The 21,937-nt window shown below is 37.3% G+C and overlaps 1 protein-coding gene across 5 annotated transcripts in view; it reads left to right on the top strand.

Annotated features, from left to right (window-relative positions):
• ATP7A (ATPase copper transporting alpha) overlaps nt 1–21,937 on the top strand; it is a 194,579-nt gene that overhangs the window by 95,946 nt on the left and 76,696 nt on the right. For all 5 annotated transcript variants that reach the window (XM_082716018.1, XM_082716017.1, XM_082716020.1 and 2 more), the window contains 3 exons: nt 6,608–7,097; nt 7,845–8,570; nt 20,661–20,864. In XM_082716018.1, coding sequence (XP_082572144.1) covers nt 6,608–7,097; nt 7,845–8,570; nt 20,661–20,864 — 1,420 coding nt within the window. The remainder of the gene's footprint in view (nt 1–6,607; nt 7,098–7,844; nt 8,571–20,660; nt 20,865–21,937) is intronic.

The following is a 21,937-nucleotide window of genomic DNA, read 5'->3' as shown; positions in this document are numbered from 1 at the left end:
GTCCAGGGTTCTAGCTTTCATCCTACTTAAGAGCAAATTATATAGAAATCATATGCAGATAAAGTACTGTGCTTGAATTTCATGTTTTAGGCATTTCAGTAGATAAAGAATACCATACCCATTAAAATAGTGGATCTTTATAATTCCTATGGACATTTAGCACGCTCTACTCCATTAATGCTATTGAGACCACAGAGTATTTTGACTTATTTTCTTTTTCTTCTCTTCCACTCCTGCCTTTATCTAAATACAGTGAATAGTCTTCCACCTTAAGTCCTTCCTATGCGTCACATTCATAATTTGTAGACTGGTATATGTTTATTTTTAGAGGTACTATTGATTTAATGGAAGAATAGTTCTTATGGAAAATAGAAGCAACAACATTGGTTCTTTTTTAAATGTTATTTATTTAAATTCAGTTAGCTAACATAGAGAACATCATTAGTTTTAGATGTAGAGTTCAGTAATTCATCAGTTACATGTAATAACCAGTTATCGTTATTATCAGGTGTCCTCCTTAATGCCCATCACCCAGTTACCCCATCCCCCCACCTGCCTCCCCTCTAGCAACCCTCAGTTACTTTCCCATGGTTTATTTTCCATAGTTAAGAGTCTCATATAGTTTTTCCCTCTCTGATTTCTTCCCATTCCTTTTTTCCCTTCCTTCCACTACGATCCTCTGCATTGTTTCTTATATTCTTTTATTTAGGATTTTATTTATTTGAGGGGAGGAGAGTGAGCATGAGTCAAGTGGAGGGGAGAGGGAGGAGTAGACTTCCCGCTGGCTAGGGAACCCGACACAGGGCTTGATCCCAGGGCCCTGAGATCATGACCTGAGCTGAAGGCAGACGCCTAACCAACTGAGCCACCTAGGTGCCCATGTTTCTTATGGTCTTCATATGAGTGAAACCATATAACTCTCTTTCTCTGACTAACTTCTTTTACTCAGCATAATAGCCTCCAGTTCCATCCATTCCAATGTAAATGGTAAGATTTCATCCTTTCTGATGGCTGAGTAATATTCCATTGTGTGTGTGTGTGTGTGTGTGTGTATGTGTGTGTATCACATCTTCTTTATCCATTCATCCATTGGTGGACATCTCAGCTCTTTCTGCAGTTTGGCTGTTGTAGACATTGCTGCTATAAACACTGGGTGCAGGTGCCCCTTCAGATCACTACATTTGTATCTTTGGGATAAATACCTAGTAGTGAAATTAATAGCATTGGTTCTTAATGAAAGATTGAGAAAAAAAGATAAGCTGTTGAAACTTTGGAACAGTGTAGAGCTGGTTTTAATTGGTGGAGATAATGTGAAAGAGTTAAGTCGACCCAGAGTCATGCTGCTATCAGCAAATTCCGGGTTTCCGGAGTCAGTGCTTGTTTTTGCTTACCATTCTCTCCCTCCTAACAGCTAGCACAGTGCCAGGCACACAAGAGACACTCAGTAAATATTTGTTGAATAAATAAACATTATTTTAGCTTCCTGCTGAAGGATTTGATATCCAGAATGGTATTGTGATAATCACTGTGTGAATTTCCTCTTAAAAGAATCAAAGGTACTGCTTGTTTTTGTTTCCTTTGAGACTTTAGGCTTGAAAAGTCTCTTTGATATCTAACTCTTGGATATCCTTAGATATCTAACATTCAGAGGAAAAGTTGAACGATGTTACCCCAAAGGGGAACATTTTATTTGTGCTAAGTGTGGTTGGTAAGCTTTAAAGCACACAAAAAGAAGTTACTAAATGAGGAAGTGTTTTTAATCTTCAGCATGAAAACAGCATAGGGTAATATAACTTTTCTGTGTAGTATTTTATATACATAGTTTTCTTATTTCCTTATGTCTTTTATTATTTTTAAAAATATTTTATTTATTTATTTGACAGAGATCACAAGCAGGCAGAGAGGCAGGCAGAGAGAGAGAGAGAGGAGGAAGCAGGCTCCCCGCAGAACAGAGAACCCGATGCGGGGCTCAATCCCAGAACCCTGGGACCATGACCCGAGCCGAAGGCAGAGGCCTTAACCCACTGAGCCACCCAGGCGCCCCTATGTCTTTTATAATTAGAAGATAGGCTAGTGCAGTAGAAATTACAGCAAACCATCTAGTGAGAAAATGATTTTTGCTTATAAAGTCAGTTTTAAGAACAGTTTCTCATTGGGTATGTTGGTTAATTAATGTGTTTTTTTGGGGAGGTGGAAATTAGCTCAAAACCAAATCTTTTTAAAAAGATACCATATACAGTGTATTTAAACGTAAAGAGAAAGGAAATGTCCACCCTTTCAAAAAAGCTTGGTACTTTTTTATAAAAAAGTGTAATAGTACCTGGAGCAGTACTGTCCTGCAATGTACTGCAATGATGGAAATGTGCTTTATATACCCAGAACCATATAGCAGCCACTTAGCCACAGTGGCTGTTGAACACTTGAAATGTAGCCAATACAACTAACTGAATTTTTTTTTTAAAGATTTTATTTATTTATCAGAGAGAGAGAGGGGGAGAGAGTGAGCACAGGCAGACAGAATCACAGGCAGAGGCAGAGGGAGAAGCAGGCTCCCTGCTGAGCAAGGAGCCCGATGTGGGACTCGGGATCATGACCTGAGTGGAAGGCAGCTGCTTAACCAACTGAGCCACCCAGGCATCCCTTAACTGAATTTTTTTATCTTAATTTTTTGTTTAAAATGATTATTATACAGTAAAATTGACTTCTTTTAGTCATATGATTCTTTTTTCAGTTTGGTGAAGTTTAACACATGTATAGATTCATAACACCCGCACCGCAGCCAGGGTACTATAGTCTTGTCATGCCAAAATCTCCTATGCTGTCCCTTCATAGTCACTCCTTTTCCATACCTCGTCTGTTCTCCAGCTTCTTCTTTGGTTTGAATTTTAAATTTTTTTTTATTTTTTTAAAGATATTTATTTATTTATTTGAGAAAGAGAGAGTGTATAAGAGGGAGGAGGGCCAGAAGGAGAGGGAGAAAGACTCCTCACTGAGCAGGGAGCCTGATGCAAGGCTTGATCTGAGGATCCTGGGATCATGACCTGAGCCAAAGGCAGATGCTTAACCAACTGAGCCACCTAGGTGCCCCTGTTTAAATTTTTTAAAAGATTTATTCATTTGAGAGAGAGAGAGAGATTTTATTTATTTGACAGACATGAGTTGGGGGGAAAGGTAGAGGGATAGAAAGAAGCAGACTCCCTTCTGAGCAGGGAGCCCAGCTCTGGGCTCAATCCTAGGACCCCGAGATCATGACCTGAGCTGAAGCAGACACTTAACTGACTGAGCCAACGACGTGCCCCTGAATATTTAAACTTTTTAAAGTAATTTTCTTAATCAGAAAATCATTGACTTCATTGGACTCAGATTAGAGTTTAAAAGAAAATCTCTTTAGAGATACAAAAACAGAAGAATGCCTTCATTTTATAGTGACTATATTTATATTGCATCTCTTTGAAAAGTATATGTCTGAATTACATGTGGTTTGGGTATACTGCAGCTTATTCATGAGAAATGTTATGTAGTGTATTCCAAGACAAAATTTAAATTATATTCCCACTTTTGTTTTGGATCACCTATGCTAGTGATCTCTTCCATAACTAAGAACAAGCTGACAAACTAGAATTATCAGTCTTAGAATCTCTTTTTTTTTTCCATGGGTGGATTTTAAGATTCCACCAAATACCTGGCTATTGATTACCAAGCTAAAGGAAGAACTAAAAATATTAAGTTCATTAAAATAAGTGAAAGATTTTACTATATAACTATAACAGACACTTTAGAGTGAGATTTCCTACTCTTAATTACTTTTTTAAAAGATTTTTTTTATTTATTTGACAGACAGAGATCACAAGGAGGCAGAGAGGCAGGCAGAGAGAGAGAGGGGGAAGCAGGCTCCTGCTGAGCAGAGGGGCCGATGTGGGGCTTGATCCCAGGACCCTGGAATCATGACCTGAACTGAAGGCAGAGGCTTTAACCCAGTGAGCCACCCAGGTGCCCCTCTTAATTACTTTTTTTTAACTAGACTCCACGTCCAGTATGGAGCCTAATGCAGGGCCTCAACTCACGACCCTGAGATCAAGACCTGAGCCGAGATCAAGGGTCAGACACCTAACTGACTGAGCCACCCAGGTGCTCTGATTCTTAATTACTTTTAATTATATTTTGAGGTTGCTTTTATTTATGGAACAAATATTTTCACCAGGAATCCATACTACTACTACTGCTGCTGCTACTACCTCTATAGCTAATAATAATAATAATACCCATATTTTAAAAAATATTTTATTTATTTATTTGACACAGAGAGATCACACATAGGCAGAGAGGCAGGCAGAGAGAGAGGGGGAAGCAGGCTCCCTGCAGAGCAGAGAGCCCCATGCGGGGCTCGATTCCAGGACCCTGAGATCACGACCTGAGCCGAAGGCAGAAGCTTAACCCACTGAGCCACCCAGGTGCCCCAATAATACCCATATTTTTAAGAAGATTTTATTTAGAGAGAGGAAGAGAGAGAGAGAATAAGAGAGAGAGAGAGAAAACACAAGTAGAGGAAGCAGCAGAGGGACAGGAAGAAGCAGGCTCCCCCGCCGAGCAAGGAGCGGGATGTGGGACTGGACTCCAGGACCTTAGGATCATGACCTGAGCTGAAAGCAGACACTTGACTGAGCCACCCAGGCGTCTCAATAGTGCCCATATTTTAATGGCCTTTAAACATTAATACCCTACCGCCTCTCAAAATCAATGGGTGTAAAACTAAATTTGTCATCTTTCTTTTCCTTCCACTCCAACCTCTTAACTTCCTCCAGTTTTCCTCCTCTATCTCTGATAATGGTTAATAGCAACACCATCTATACATTGGTCCAAACCATAAACATATAAGTCATTGTAATCATCTCCTTTTTTCTCTATAATCTCCTTACTAGTTCTTGCCCTCCCAAATATAGTTAAAACTGCCCCTTTTTCTTTATCCCCAGTGTTCATGCCTTAATTAAGATCTTCTGTGTACCACTATTGCAATTGCAGTAGTCTCCTAACTGATCTTCCATCCTGTGTCACTCCATTCCACCCCAGTGTCTCCAGAATGATTCTTCTCTAAAATGCTAATGCAATCATTCTTCTCTAAAATGCTAATACAACCATTCCCCTGCTTAACTTTTCCATAGCCTCCTATTATTAATAGGATAAATTGCATCATTGGCATAGAAGGGCCCCATAATACATCAGTTGCCTAATTCTCTTGCTTATGATCTTTTATCTACTTTATCCATTTGTCTGGAATTCTTGCCTCATGTGTCCTTGCTGATTTCTGTTTGTCCTTTTATGTTATGGTATTATCTCCTCTAAGAAGCCTTTTCCAACTCATATTCCCAGGGATGAATACATGTCTGTTTTCTGTTCTAGTATTGCTCCCTGTGACTGTATCATGCTCAGCTTTGTGTCCTGAGAATCCTGGTTCCTGGCCCATATAGCAGGTGCTCAATAAGTATTAGTTGTTCTGCATTTACCTTTAACTCACTGCTCTAAAGAACTACTTTCTCATCTATTTACACATATGATCCTTATAATAACCCTAGAAGATTATAGGGCATCGTAGATGGTAGAATTAATGAGTGTGATTGCTTAATAAGTGGAGAATTTTCAATAGAATGCAAATCTTCTGACTCCCAGCCCGGTAATTGTTTGTTTGTGCATATGTGTTTGTGTGTATGACTACATCATTAATTTTTGTAAGGTGCCAGCCGAAGATATCCATGTAATCATGGTAGTAGTTAAATCATATACAGTAGCTGAGCTTTAGGAATCCAATCATTGTTTTTATTATTGAATCAGGTGAAACAATAAAGATGTTCTTATTTTGAATAAAAGTAATACTAGGCTGTAGTAACTTAGAAGGTTATGGGAATATATGCTACAAAATCCTACAATACTACGTTTAAAGATTTTAAAAAAGATTTTATTTAATTATTTGACAGACAGAGATCACAAATAGGCAGAGAGGCAGGCAGAGAGTGCGGAGGAAGCATGCTCCCCGTGGAACAGAGAGCCCAAAGTGGGGCTTGATCCCAGGACCCTGGGACCATGACCTGAGCCGAAGGCAGAGTCTTTAAACCACTGAGCCACCCAGGTGCCCCATTTACTACCTTTAATCATGAACTAGCATGCTTATATCTTTTCTTCCAAACAAAGTTATCTTACCATCTTAAAATTTAAACTTCATATCATCTTATTTTCTACAGCTGATCCTGTTTCCTTTATTATCTTTTGAATTGGTAGAGTGTGATGTATTGGAATAATTCGTGAAAGGAGATAGTGAAGAAGAGTTGTTTGTACTTGGTTGTGAAATTCTAGGGTGTGTTTGTCCATGTGTATGTTTCAAATGCCTAATCAGTACTTGAGTCACATACACCTACATATAACTTTATCATTCCTGTAAGTACAGAAGATATTTTCTGTTTCTTTCCTAAGAGAATGAGATGAGAACTAATAGAGAAACTTCATTTGATTGGATTATTTGTTCCATTCTTCTTGAATGTGGTATGATGATTGCTAACTTTTAAGGTCTAAGCCATGAAATTTAATTGAACTGACTTTTGAAATTTTCTTCCAAAAGGTTTCACTGGAAGAAAAAAATGCAACTATTATATATGACCCTAAACTACACACTCCAAAGACCCTACTGGAAGCTATTGATGACATGGGCTTTGATGCTATTCTCCACAATCCTAATCCTCTCCCTGTTTTAACTGAGACTGTGTTTCTGACTGTTGCTGCTTCACTGGCTGTGCCATGGGACCATATCCAAAACACATTGCTCAAGACCAAGGGTGTGACAGACATTAAAATTTACCCTCAGCAAAGAACTGTAGTGGTGACGGTAATCCCTTCTATAGTGAATGCCAATCAGATAATAGAGCTGCTTCCAGATCTAAGTTTAGATACTGGAACTCTGGAGAAAAAGTCAGGAACTTGTGAAGATTACAGTCTGGCTCAAGCAGGTGAAGTCATGCTGAAGATGAAAATAGAAGGGATGTCTTGCCATTCATGCACCAGCACCATTGAAGGGAAAATTGGGAAGCTGCAAGGTGTTCAGCGAATTAAAGGTAATGTATTTTGTGTTATTTGCATGATAGTTTTGTGAGCTTAGTTTTCTGTTTTGGTCTTTGAGGTGTTTGCTTTCTTCTTAAGCATGGGTTTTGAAAACACTGGACTAGAATGCTTATTGTGTCGTTGAAGTCTGGGGATCAGTGTGGTATACCCAGGGTTAATGTAGGTAAAAGTAATGATTATAATTAAAAATTACATGAATCTTAAACAAGCAGAAAAGGTAGCAGGAGTGACAGTTCATGGAGTTTAGGGTTTTTTTTTGTTTTTTTTTTTTTTGTTTGTTTGTTTGTTTTGACAGAGAGAGCGCACAAATAGGCAGAGAGGCTGGCAGAGAGAGAGAGGAGGAAGCAGGCTCCCTGCTGAGCAGAGAGCCAGATGCGGGGCTTGATCCCAGGACCCTGAGATCATGACCTGAGCCGAAGGCAGAGGCTTAACCTACTGAGCCACCCAGGCGCCCCTGGAGTTTAGGGTTTAATGCAACATACCCGGAGTCCTCTCTACCTCTAATATATTTTTATTCAGGCATGTGGAAACTTGGAGACCATAGATATAGTGGTCATATTTTTTTATTTTTTTCCAGTCTGTGTCAGTAACTTTTTCTGAAAAGAACTGAATTAGCTTAAGAAAGGATACTGACAACAAAGACAGAGAAACAATTATGTGTGGTATTAATTTGGTCTATAGAATGTTTTCCAAAGTGGCCTAGGAATAACCGATAAAATATTTCTCTTTTTATTAACTAGTTTCCCTGGACAACCAAGAAGCTACTATTGTTTATCAGCCTCATCTTATCACAGTAGAGGAAATAAAAAAGCAGATTGAAGCTGTGGGCTTTCCAGCATTCATCAAAAAACAGCCCAAGTACCTCAAATTGGGGGCTATTGATATAGAACGCCTAAAGAACACACCAGTCAAATCCTCAGAAGGATCACAGCAAAGGAGTCCATCATATACCAGTGATTCAACAGTCACTTTCCTTATAGATGGCATGCATTGTAAATCATGTGTATTAAATATTGAAAGTACTTTATCTACACTCCAGTATGTAAGCAGCGTCATAGTTTCTTTAGAGAAGAGATCTGCCATCGTAAAGTACAATGCAAGCTCAGTCACTCCAGAAACCCTCAGAAAAGCAATAGAAGCTGTGTTACCAGGGCAATATAGAGTTAGTATTACAAGTGAAGTTGAGAGTATCTCAAACTCTCCCTCTAGCTCATCTCTTCAAAAGATCCCTTTGAACGTAGCTAGCCATCCGCTGACTCAACAAACTGTGATAAACATTGATGGCATGACTTGTAATTCTTGTGTTCAGTCTATTGAGAGTGTCATATTAAAAAAGGCAGGTGTAAAATCCATACAAGTATCTCTTGCAAATGGCAATGGGACTGTTGAGTATGATCCTCTACTAACCACTCCAGAAGCCTTGAGAGAAGCAATAGAAGACATGGGATTTGATGCTGCCTTGTCAGGTAATTATCATTCTTTTCTCAGATTCTGCTAATGTTTTTTATGTCCTGTTTTGGATTCTTTGGCTTTCATCAATAATAAATTAATAATAAGCACTGCAATTCCAGTTTTTGGAAGTAAGTCCTATAGAAGTAGTCAGTGATGTATATAAAGATGCATAAGTATATTTGCATAATTATCTGTAATAATCAAAAACTAGAAACATTAAATCATGATACATCCATATGATGAAATGCTATAGAGGCATAATAAATTATAGTACTAAAGATACTTAATGCCACAGGAAAGTGTCTGAGATATCTTGTTAAATGAAAAAATAAAAGCTAAAAACTTGTATATTCAGTATGATCAAAATTTTATAAACACATTTGTAAGTATTTATACCATGTAAATGTTGTTTATGTATATAAGTGAATGAAGTTCTTGGCAGGACATAAACTAAAATTTTAACAGTGGTTATTATATGAGTGGTAGTATAAAGGTGATATTTATTTCCATTGTGCTTTCCTATGTACTTTGTTTTTTGTGACAAGGATGTATGTGTGCATGTATAATGGGAGAAGCAAATGCTCTTTTGAAAAGATAAAAAAGGTAGGAATAAATAATAGAATTTTAACTGTAGCTTTAAATTTGGACATTCAAATGAAACTGACTCTAGAACTGCCCCAGAGTCTATTTCCTGAAAGCTCTTACTGTGAACTGAAACAAAAATGAATGTTCAATGAATTCACCTATGGCAACTTGTTATTTTGAACTAGAGTTGAACCTAGTATTGAATTAAACTGGAAATGCCCTAATGAAATTTCTTGATGTAAATTAAATAGAAAAATTATATAACTAATTTCCAGACAGTGTTAACTTTTGCTATTCTGATCACAATGAAGGATATCAAATAGCTATATTCTTTTCTCAAGCACACTAAAACTGAGAAGCATAAAAAATTAAACACATGCTCAAGTTATTGTTGGTAGACAAATGTCAGTGGAAGAGGACCCAGGGACATACTAAATATTCTTAATTTTTACACATGACAAATGGCAGATATTATAGAATTTTCTTTTTTTAAAGATTCTATTTATTTATTTGGCAGAGAGAGAGAGAGATCACAAGTAGGCAGAGGGGCAGGTCGAGAGGGAGGAGGAAGCAGGCTCCCTGCAGAGCACAGAGCCCGATGCGGGGCTCAATCCCAGGACCCTGAGATCATGACCTGAGCCGAAGGTAGAGGCTTAACCCACTGAGCCACCCAGGTGCCCCAGAAATTATAGAATTTTCACTTTTTAATGTAAAGATGTAGTTTGTATACCATAAAATTCACCCTTTTATTTATTTTTTAATTAAAGTTTTTAATTTTGGGAGTTTTTATTTTTAAGGGTTTTATTTATTTATTTGATCTAATTTTATTTTATTATATGCTATCCCAAGGATGGCAAATGTAAGACATCTGTGGGGCCATCTCCCACATCAATTGTAGCTCTGTTTTTTTTTTTTTTTAATGTTTAACTAGCCTACATATAGTACATCATTAGTATCATTAGTTTTTTCTGTAGTGATCAACAGTTCATTAGTTGCATAAAACACCCAGTGTTTATCACAACATGTACCCTCTCCTTAATAATAGGCACTGCATGTTAATACAGTTAATACCCATTACCTGGCTACCCCATCCCTCCAACCGTCTCCCTTTTGCAAGCCTCAGTTTGTTTCCTGGAATCCAGAATCTCTCATGGTTTATCTTTGTGTCTGATTTCTTCCCATTCAGTTTTCCCTCCCTTCCCCTATGGTCCACCACACTATTTCTTATGTTCCATATGTAAGTGAAACTGTATGATAATTGTTTTTCTCTGCTTGACTTATTTCACTCGGCATAATCCCCTCCAGTTCCATCCATGTCACTGCAAATGGTAGATATTCATCCTTTCTGATGGCTGAGTAATATTCCATTGTATCTATGAACCATATCTTCTTTACCCATTCACCTGTTAAAGGACATCTCATCTCCTTCCAGATTTTGGCTGTCATGGATATTGCCGCTTTGAAAATTCACCCTTTTAAAGTATACAGTCCAGTGGTTCTTAGTATATTCAGAGTTTTGGAGCTGTTACCACTATCTAATATTACAAGATTTTCATCACGCCCAAAAGAAACCCCGTGCCCATTAGTAGTCACTCCTCATTTCCCTTCCCTTTCCCTCAGCTCCTGTTATTTACTGTTCTGTTTTTTGTCTTTATGAATTTGATGACTCTAGGTACCATATAAGTGGAATCATAGAATATTTGTCCTTTTGTGTCTAACTTCTTTCATTTAGTATATTGTTTTCAAGGTACATAAATTTTCATCTATGTTTGTAACATATATCTGTATTTCATTCTTTTTGTTGCTAAATAGGATACCATTGTGTATGTACATATACACCTCATTTTGTTTCTCCACCTGTCAGTTCATGGAAATTTAGGTTGTTTCCACTTCTTGGCTTTTATGAATAATGCTGCTATGAACATTTATGTATGAGTTTTTACATGAATAATGTTTTTGTTTCTTCTGGGGTATATACCTAGGAGTGTAATTTCTGGGTCATAGGGTGAATACGTTTAACTTTTTCAGGAACTACCATATGTTTCCAAAGTGGCTGAACCACTTTACATTGCCACCTAGAATTCTCACTTTAATAAAGACAATCTCAAAAGACCAAAATTCTTGTACTCAAGAAAAGAGACATATAATTCCTTATTAGAAAATTCACATAGAATACCAAAATATTAAAGGGCCTCTAGTACTAAATGTCTGAACAAAGTATGGGAGATCCATAATTACAAAAGGAAATGATTATGAAACAAGAAGAGGGGCACCTGGGTGGCTCAGTGGGTTAAGCCTCTGCCTTTGGCTCAGGTCCTGGTCTCAGGGTCCTGGGATCAAGCCCCACATTAGGCTCTCTTCTCAGCAGGGAACCTGCTTCCTCCTCTCTCTCTGCCTGCCTCTCTGCCTACTTGTGATCTCTGTCAAATAAATAAATAAAATCTTTAAAAAAAGAAACAAGAAAAATTTTAATTGAAATATTGAAGTGAAACTGTTTCAGGTAGCCATAAAAATGAATAAAATTGGTTTCAGCAAAATTTAGTTGTATCTATCATTCCTTAAAATTTTTAATACTTTATTTATTTAGAGAGCACAAGCAGTGGGGAGGGGCAGAGGGAGCAGGAGAGAATCTTAAGCAGGTTCCATTCCCAGCATGGAGCCTGATGTGGAGCTCAATCTCACAACCCTGAGCCAAAATCAAGAGTCAGACACTTAAACAACTCAGCCACCCAGGTGCCCCCATTGCTTATAATTTTTTAAAATTTTCAAAATGACAGTATTTGAAGAGTGCCTGTGTGGCTCAGTTGTTAAGGGTCTGCCTTCGGCTTAGGTCATGATCCTAGGGTCCTGGGATTGAGCCCTGCATCAGCCTCCCTATGCTTCTCCCTCTCCCACTCCCCCTGCTTGTGTTTCCTCTCACTGTGTCTCTCTCTGTCAAATAAATAAATAAATAACCTTTTTTTAAAAAAAGACAATATTTGAAACTGATTCACATTTTTGCTTGTATAATGTTGAATTAATCTTCAGAGTTTCTATTAAATTAAAATACTTCGGCACACATAATGCATTATGAACACCACGTAAGTTTAGTTTACATTATTATCAGCCAGACAAGTTACTTACACTGTGATATTCCTATGCGTCTTAAATATAGGAAATTAAATATAGGAACTCAAATCATATCAGTTTATATCACATATTGTATGAAAGTGAAATATTTTTAAAAAATCATATCTGGTATCTGACATTATTGTAAGCAAGAACCTTACAAACTTTCAGATTGTACCTCTACATTGGATTTTTTCCTATTCATTTGGGTCTGTATTTTTGCAGCTTCAAGTATGGTTCACAGATCATCAGTAGAAGCACCATCACTGGGAGCTTGTTAGAACTAGACTCTCTGACCCACTGCATATCCATTAAATAAAAATCTACATTTTAATTTTAATAAGCTCTCCAGGTAATTCATATGCACATTATAGTTTGAGAAGCCCTGGTATAAATAATTTGCCATGGTGACCTCTATAAATAAAGTCTCTGAATTAAATCTGTATTAACATTGTTTATTTGCTACAATGATAATATAGTATTAAATAATATAATTTAAAATGGCATTTAAGAGTTTTTATATACAGATGTGAGCAGAGTAAAAGTACCTTTCCAACTATCTCACATGGTTTCAAAGATGGACTTGAGCAGTAGGTGAAATTCTTTTTTTAAAATCTTTTAATAATTTATTTTTTTAAATAAACATATAATGTATTTTTATCCCCAGGGGTACAGGTCTGTGAATCGCCAGGTTTACACATTTCACAGCACTCATCATAGCACATACCCTCCCCAATGTCCATAACCCCACCACCCTTTCCTGTCTTCCCTCCACCCAGCAACCCTCAGTGTGCTTTTTGAGATTGAGTCTTTTATGGTTTGTCTCCCTCCCAATCCCACCATCTTTCATTTTTTTCCCTACCCCCAGCCCCCGCACATTGCATCTCCATTTCCTCATATCAGGGAGATCATATGATGTCTTTCTCCGATTGACTTATTTTGCTAAGCATATAATACCCTCTAGTTCCATCCCATGTCGTCGCAAATGGCAAGATTTCATTTCTTTTGATGGCTGCATAGTATTCCATTGTGTATATATTCCACATCTTTATCCATTCATCTGTTGATGGACATCTAGGTTCTTTCCATAGTTTGGCTATTGTAGACATTGCTGCTATAAACATTTGGGTGCACGTGCCCCTTTGGAGCACCATGTTTGTATCTTTAGGATATATACCCAGTAGTGCAATTGCTGGGTCATAGGGTAGCTCTATTTTCAGTTTTTTGAGGAACCTCCACACTGTTTTCCAGAGTGGCTGCACCAGCTTGCATTCCCACCAGTAGTGTAGGAGGGTTCCAGTAGGAGAAATTCTGGTCAGACGAGTAAGAGCACTTGATAGTCTCTCTCCATGTCTATCATCTACATCGTTTTCAGGATCCATGATTGCAACATGTTCAGTAGCTTTTAACAATGGATTTTACCTTAACCAACTGTTGTCAAGGGCCCCAGGAATTGACTGTTCGACAAATAATTACCAGGAGCCTGTTGTGTATCCTACATCTGTTAGCGGTTAAAACAAACACATTAATGACCATGATGAATAGGTAAAAAACCTTGGCACAGTGAACATCACCATAAAAGAATTGATAGAGTTGTGACTACAGTGGCTCATATTATTTGGATAAAAGGTTGATATCAAATGATTGCATTTTGTATTTCTGGAAGAGATCATTCAGAGTTTAAGATGCTATCAGAATGGTGGCTACCCATTTTCTGAATATCCATGTCAATGCCAATTCTGGCCTCACAGCCCATCACTATAACCCCTTCCCAGAAAGAGAGGGGCTGGCATGATTTGTCTTTATGACATACTAATTCTGGGTGGGCTGTAAAAGTTAAAGGAGATAGAGAAATATCAGGTGCTTTTTTTCTTCATTGGTGAATCTTTTTTTAATTTTATTTTTTAACATTTTAATGCAGGTGTAGTTAACTTACAGTGGTACATTAGTTTCAGGTGTACAATATAGTGATTCATCACTTCCATACTTCACCCAGTGCTCATTACAAGTGCACTTCTTTTTTTGTTTGTTTGTTAAAGATTTTATTTATTTATTTGAGAGAGAGAGAGAGAGAGAGAGAGAGAGCACAAGCAGCAGGAACAGCAGGCAGAGCAGGCAGAGGGAGAAGCAAGCTCCCTGCAGAGTGAGCCCAATGAGGGACTGACTGGATCCTAGGATAATGACTTGAGTTGAAGGCAGCTGCTTAACTGACTGAGCCACCCAGCTGTCCCCACATGTGCACTTCTTAATCTCCATCACCTGTTGAACCCATCCTCCAAATAGTCAAATAGTTCCTCTGTTAACCATCTGTTTATCCTCTATAATTAAGAATCTCTTTGTTAATTTCTCTCTTTCCAGTCCCTTTGTCCTTTTGTTTCTTAAATTACACATATGAGTGAACTGAGTATTTCTCTTTCTCTGAATGACTTATTTCACTTAGAATAATACATTCTAGCTCCATTCTTATCATTGTAAATGGCAAGATTTCAATTTTTATGGCTGAATATTCCATTGTGTATATCCATTTATCAACTGATGGACAATTGAACTGCTTTCATAATTTGGCTATTGTAAGTAATGCTTCTGTAAACATTGGTGTGTGTTTATCCCTTTGAATTAGTGTTTTTGTATTTTTTGGGTAAATACCCAGTAGTGTGATTGCTGGATCAGAGGGCAGTTCTATTTTTAACTTTTTGAAGACCTCTGTAATATTTTCCATAGTGGCTGCACCAGTTTGCATTCCCACCAGCAGTTCAAGAGGGTTCTTTTTGCTTCACCTTCTTGCCAAAACTTAGTGTTTGAGTTTTTATTTTAGTTTAGCCATCCTGACAGATGTAAGTTGATATGTCATTATAGTTTTTGTTTGTATTTTCCTGATGATCACTGATGTTGAGCATCTTTTCATGTGTCTGTTGGCCATCTGTAAGTCTTTGGAGAAATGTTTGTTCAGGTCTTCTGCCCATTTTTAAATTGGATTATTTGTTTTTTGGTTGTCTAATTTGGTAAGTTCTTTATATATTTTGGATCCTAACCCTTTATTGGCTATGTCATATGCAGTTATCTCCTCCTATTCAGTAGGTCACCTTTTAGTTTTGTTGTTTCCTTTGCTGTGCAGAAGCTTTTTATTTTGATGTAGTCCCAATAGTTTATTGTTCTTTTGTTTCCCTTGCCTCAGGAGGAATATCTAGAGAAAAGTTGCTGTGACCAGTGTCAAAGAAATTACTGCCTGTGTTCTTTTCTAGGACTATTGTGGTTCTTGTCTCACATTTAGGTGTTTAATTCATTTTGAATTTATTTTTGTGTATGGTGTAAGAAAGTGGTCTGGGTTCATTCTTTTGCATGTCGTTGTCCACTTTTCCCAACAACATGTGTTGAAGAGATTATTTTTTCCATTATTTATTCTTGCTGCCTCTGCCAATGATTAATTAACCATATAATTGTGGGTTTATTTCTGGGCTTTCTATTTTGTTCTATTGATCTATGTGTCTGTTTTTGTTCTAGAACCATGCTATTTTGATTACTACAGCTTTGTAATATAACTTGATGTCTGGTATTGTGATACCTCCAGTTTTTCTTTTTCAGGATTGTTTTGATATTTAGGATTTTTTGTGGTTCTACACAAATTTTAAGATTGTTTGTTCTAGTTCCGTGAAAAATGCTATTGGCATTTTGGTAGGGATTGCATTAAATATATAGATTGCTTAGATTAAATGTATAGTATAGACATTTTAATATTTGTTCTTCCAATCCATGAGCATGCAATGTCTTTCCATTTCTTTGTGTTGTCTTCAGTTTCTTTCATCAGCGTTTTATAGTTTTCAGAGCACAGGTCTTTTACTTATTTGGTTAAGTTTATTCCTAGCTATTTTATTATTTTTGATGCAATTATAAATGGAATTGCTTTTTCTTTTTCTGCTGCTTTATTATTGGTATGTAGAAATGCAACAGATTTCTGTACATTGATTTTGTATCCTGTGACCTTACTGAATTCATTCATCAGTTCTAGTAGTTTTTTGGTGGACTCGGGTTTTCTATATAGTATACTGTCATCTGCAAACAGTGAAAGTTTTATTTTTTCTTTGCAATTTGGATGCCTGTTATTTTGTTGTTGTTGTTGTCTGATTGCTGTGGCTAGGACTTCCAGTACTGTGTTGAATAAAAGTGGTGAGAACAGATATCCTTGTCTTGTTCCTGATCTTAGGGTAAAAACTCTGTTTTTCACCATAGACTATGATGTTGGCTGTGGGTTTTTCATATAAAGCATTTATTATGTTGAGGTATGTTCCCACTAGGCCAACTTTTTTGGAGGGTTTTTACAATGAATGGATGTTGTAATTTGTCATGCTTTTTCTGAACCTATTGAAATAATCATATTTTTTTCCCTTTTTTTTGTTGATGTGATGTTTCACATTGATTGCACAAATACTGAACCACCCTTGCATAATCCAATTTTATCGTGACCATCAATCTCATCATTCTCTTAAAAAGATATATAATATATGAGGTTAAGTCGTCAGTAACCAATTAAAGAAAAAAATACTCAAATTCTTCTCCTTTTTGTAACTATTTTAGTTTTAATTTCAAACTTATAGAGAAGCTGCAAGAGTAATATAAAGAATTCCTGTTTACCAATTTCTCTCAGATTCCCTCATTTTTAATATTTTACCACATCTGTTTTATCATTCTCTCTGTTGACAGACACATACACAGACACACACACACACACACACACACAGATGCACACATACATACTACCTTTTTCTCAATCATTTGAGAATTTGAGACTACATTTCAGGAATGATATTTTTCATTCTTTTAAAATCCATTTTCTGGTTAGGTATTTCTTCTTCATATTACTTCAGACACTGAACCCTCCAATTTTGAGGATGATATTAGAAACCCTTTCTTGAAATTTTTGGAATCTTTTCTGCTTGTTGTCTCAAGTGCAGGAAAGTCAGCCTGCCTTCCTTTTGAATTCACTTAAGCATAGGTAGTATTACTGCAGCCTATAGAAAATCTAATTGAAGAAAAGTAGTCATTTGATCCAGTGTGGCTTTTTAACACCTGCCTTGTGTCTGTGGAAGATGGAAGCTTTTACTCTTCTGGTTACCCCCCTCACTGGGGTAAAGGGCACAATTTTATGGATCTTTGTTGAGAGGTCATGCCAAGGTAGCTAAAAGGGACTATTTCTATGACTTATTTTAATTTTAGTGTACTCTACTTCCAGAGCGTGAAAATTACAGATTGTATTATAGGTTAGCTCTGGTACCTGAAATAACTGAATACTGAGCCTAAAGTAATTAGCAGTATAAACTTTTTTTTCAGTGTCTGATTTCAGAATGAAGTCTTGATAGTAATTGTGAGAGAATTAAGTAAGCTCCTGGATGGATTTATATATTTTTTCAAAGCCACAGCTATTTCCTTTGGGCAAATGAGCTTCCTTTTTGAATTCTTTAAGATCACAGTAGTATTTGGTAAATTTTACCATCTGTTTCTAAATAATGCTCCCACAATCTGAATGAATAAATATAGTTTTCTAAATTGATTTTCTTATGATCAGAGACTAACTAATTTTGTAATTAGGAGTATCTAGTCAATTGTGATCAAAGTCTCTTTTTCTGGAACTCAGATTGGCTGTAGTGCCATGGCCTGGAAGAATGGTGAAAATGCAGAATCTCAGGCCCCATTCTAAATGTCCTGAACTATAATCTGCATTTTTTTAAATTTATTTTTTATTTATTTTCAGCATAACAGTATTCATTATTTTTGCACCACACCCAGTGCTCCATGCAATCCGTGCCCTCTATAATACCCACCACCTGGTACCCCAACCTCCCACCCCCCGCCCCTTCAAAACCCTCAGATTGTTAAATCCCCCAGGTTGTCGTATGCGCATTAAGAGTAAGTAACAGTAAGAGTTATTATACTGATTTGTGAAGTCTAGATCATTATTTATGAGTTAAATTGTCAGGCTTCTATTAAAGTTTCTGCAAAAGATGCCCTCTTTAGCATCCTAAAAACCAGCTCTGATGCAGGGGTTCCTCTGTGGGTTAGCCAAGTAGACCTGAACCAGTTTTTTTTTTGCCCAAGGGGAAGAAAGAACGAGTTAGGTGCCTGAAAATTGCCACATCACCTCTTTTCCTCCTTATCTCTGCAGGAGAGTATAAAATCATTAGCTTTGCAAGTGCATGGATGTGCTAGAGAAGATAACTTCTCCCTTTTTGGAGATGATTCATTCTGCAGTGGATAAACTAAAACAGAACAGCAGATTTTCTGAGACTGCAGGGGAACTTCTGGTTAATAGGAATTTCCCATTGTTCCACAGTCCATAAACATTCTCTGGAGAGATTTTCTCAATATTCCTTTTATTTTATTTTAATCTTTTTGCGTATACACAAATGCTTCTAGCAACTTTATTCATAATTGCCAAAAACTGGAAACAATCTAGATGACTTTATTTACTTATTTTTATTATGTTCAGTTAGCCATTGTATAGTACATCATTAGTTTTTGATGTAGTGTTCAGTGATTCATTAGTTATGTATAATAATAATACCAGGTGCTCATCACACCACATGCCCTCCATCACTCTGTTACTCCCTCCCCCAACCACCTCCCTTCTGAAACCCTCAGTTTGTTTCCCGGAGTCCAGAGTCTCTTATGATTTGTCTCCCTCTCTGATTTCTCCCCCTTCAAATTTCCCTCCCTTCCCCTACGGTCCTCCGTGCTTTGCTTATGTTCCACATATGAGTGAAACCATATGATAATTGTCTTTCTCTGCTTGACTTACTTCACTTAGCATAATCCCCTCCAATTCCATCCATGTTGATGAAAATGGTAGATATTCATCCTTTCTGATGGCTGAGTAGTATTCCGTGGTATATATGAACCCTATCTTCTTTATCCATTCATCTGTTGAATGACATCTCAGCTCCTTCCACAGTTTGGCTATTGTGGACATTGCTGCTATAAACGTTGGAGTGCACATGTTCCTTCTTTTCACCACATCTATATTTTTGGGGTAAATACCTAGTAGTGCAATTGCTGGGTCATAGGGTAGCTCTATTTTTAACATTTTATTTAGGTTTTTGGAGCATGTGCCCATGTGCCTGCAGCAGTGGGGAGAGGCAGAGAAAGAGTTGGAAAGAGAATCTTTTTTTTTTTTAAAGATTTTATTTATTTATTTGACAGAGAGATCACAAGTAGGCAGAGAGGCAGGCAGAGAGAGAGGAGGAAGTACAGAGCAGAGAGCCCAATGTGGGGCTCGATCCCAGGACCCCGAGATCATGACCTGAGCCGAAGGCAGCAGCTTAACCCACTGAGCTACCCAGGTGCCCCTGGAAAGAGAATCTTAAGCAGGCTCTACACCCAGCATGAAGCTAACATGGGGCTCAGTCTTACAACCCTGAGATCATGACCTGAGCCAAAATCAAGAGTTGGATCCTTAACCGACTGAGCCACTAGGCACCCCCCCAAATATTCCTTTGCACATAACAAAGATTACTGCTGACTTACTCCTTGCCTTTTCTTCAATTGTCCTCAAAGACATTTTAATGTAAAAAAAAATTGTTTTAAAATTTAGAGAATATAGAAATGTCTGTAGAGAAAATGTGTTCATCTGTCATTCTATTGTTGCCTTAACCCCATTTGTCAGAAATAGCCACCATTAATATTTTGACTTCCCTGTACATGGTCTCATATATACATATACACAATTTTAAAAATTAGTATATATATATATGTATATATATACATATATGTATATATTTAGATTTTATTTGAGAGAGAGCATGCATGCAAAAAAAAGAGAGAGAGACAGAGAGCACATATAGGGAGGAGGGGCAGAGGGAGAGGAAGAAACGGACTCCCCACTGAGCAGTGAGGTCACATGGGACTCAATCCCAGGACCCCGGGATCATCACCTGAGTGGAAGGCAGGTACTTAACTGGCTGAGCCTCCCAGGTGCCACCACACAAAAAATTTTCAGATGACATCATACTGCAATGCTGTTTTACAAATTCATTTTTGCTCTCCTTACTATATCATGGATTATTTTAATGCCAGTATGTAAGTCATTAACATGATGATAACTATTCATTATAAAAATAAGAGCTTTCCATCAACAACCTACTCTCTCTCTGGGGTTTGCAATAGAGAAAACAGCTAGAAGAACTTGGTATAATCAAAGTTTTGTTTATTCAGTTAGTTCAGATTTTCCAGAGAACTGGGACGGGTAGTATTGAAATTTGAAGTCACTTTCTGGAAAGTGTAAAAAGCAGTGTTGAGAATTCTAGGTACATGCTTGTTTTAAAGGAATGGTTTGACAGTGCCTAGAGGTATGGATTGTGATAAATGACCAGGATGCAGCTGAAGAATACCTCAAATGAAACGAATCTTTCCTTCTCCATCAGATACAAATGAGCCATTTGTAATAATAGCTCAGACCTCATCGGAAATGCCACTTTTGACCTCAACGAATGAATTTTATACTAAAATGATGACACCAATTAATGACGCGGAAGCAAAGACTACATCTAAGTGTTACATACAGGTCACTGGTATGACTTGTGCTTCCTGTGTAGCAAACATTGAACGGAATTTAAGACGAGAAGAAGGTAAGACAGTCTTAGAGCCTGTTATTTTGTGTATTGATTTGAGGACTCTCTCCTTTTTGACCTCTTAGTTGTTTTATAACCATTTTTGTGGTTCTTGCTAGGGCCTTATGAAGTCCTGCATATGAGTGATGTGCAGGACAACCTTGACTTTCTTTTTTTTTTTTTTTTTTAAATTTTATTTATTTATTTGAAAGACGGAGATCACAAGTAGGCAGAGAGGCAGGCAGAGAGAGAGAGAGAGGGAAGCAGGCTTCCTGCGGAGCAGGGAGCCCGATGCGGGGCTCGATCCCAGGACCCTGAGATCATGACCCGAGCCAAAGGCAGCAGCCCAAACCACTGAGCCACCCAGGCGCCCCCAACCTTGACTTTCTGACAGCCAGTTTTTGTGTTTTGTTCCCAAGTTCCAATCTTGTTTATCTCATTTAATATCAATGAAATGTATAGGAAAATAACAGAAGGAAATGTATAAGGTTACTATTCTCTATAGACCTTGGTTGCAATCAGTGTTAAGAAACATACAAATTTTCTGATAAAGCTATGCTTAAAACTAATAACCACAGTCTGTAAGTTTCAGTATTACTGTACCTGGACCAAGAACCAGACCAAAACCAAGTTTGTTTAAAATTATAGTGTTCTCTTCCAACAGTTTTATCACTGATATTTGCTTATAGCAAAAATGTTAAAAAGTTACTCAGTATCGTCTATAAATTTTAACTCTATGTTACAAAATCCTAGAAAATTTACTGCATACTTTTTTTATTTAGTTATACTCAAATGTTTTACTTTATAAGTTTGCGTTCATGTTAATAGACTTCACACTGTGGTATAATAGATTTGTTAACCATGTAGTTATGCAGTTATGTTTAATGAGACTGAAATCATAGGGTTGGTACTAGCCCCAATGTCTTAAATAATACATGCCCTTGGTCACAAGGGCCAAACAGGTAAGATTAGTATCAGCTTATCCCCTCTATTGTGGGGCAATAACTCAAAGTATATAATAATAATATAGGGCTGGGGTCCATAGGCCTTATATATAAAGGCCTTATAACACACACATACACACATGCCTT

This window comes from Mustela nivalis, assembly GCF_964662115.1.
Source record: "Mustela nivalis genome assembly, chromosome: X".
Lineage (NCBI taxonomy): Eukaryota > Metazoa > Chordata > Mammalia > Carnivora > Mustelidae > Mustela > Mustela nivalis.
This window is presented reverse-complemented; position numbering and strand designations above follow the sequence as displayed.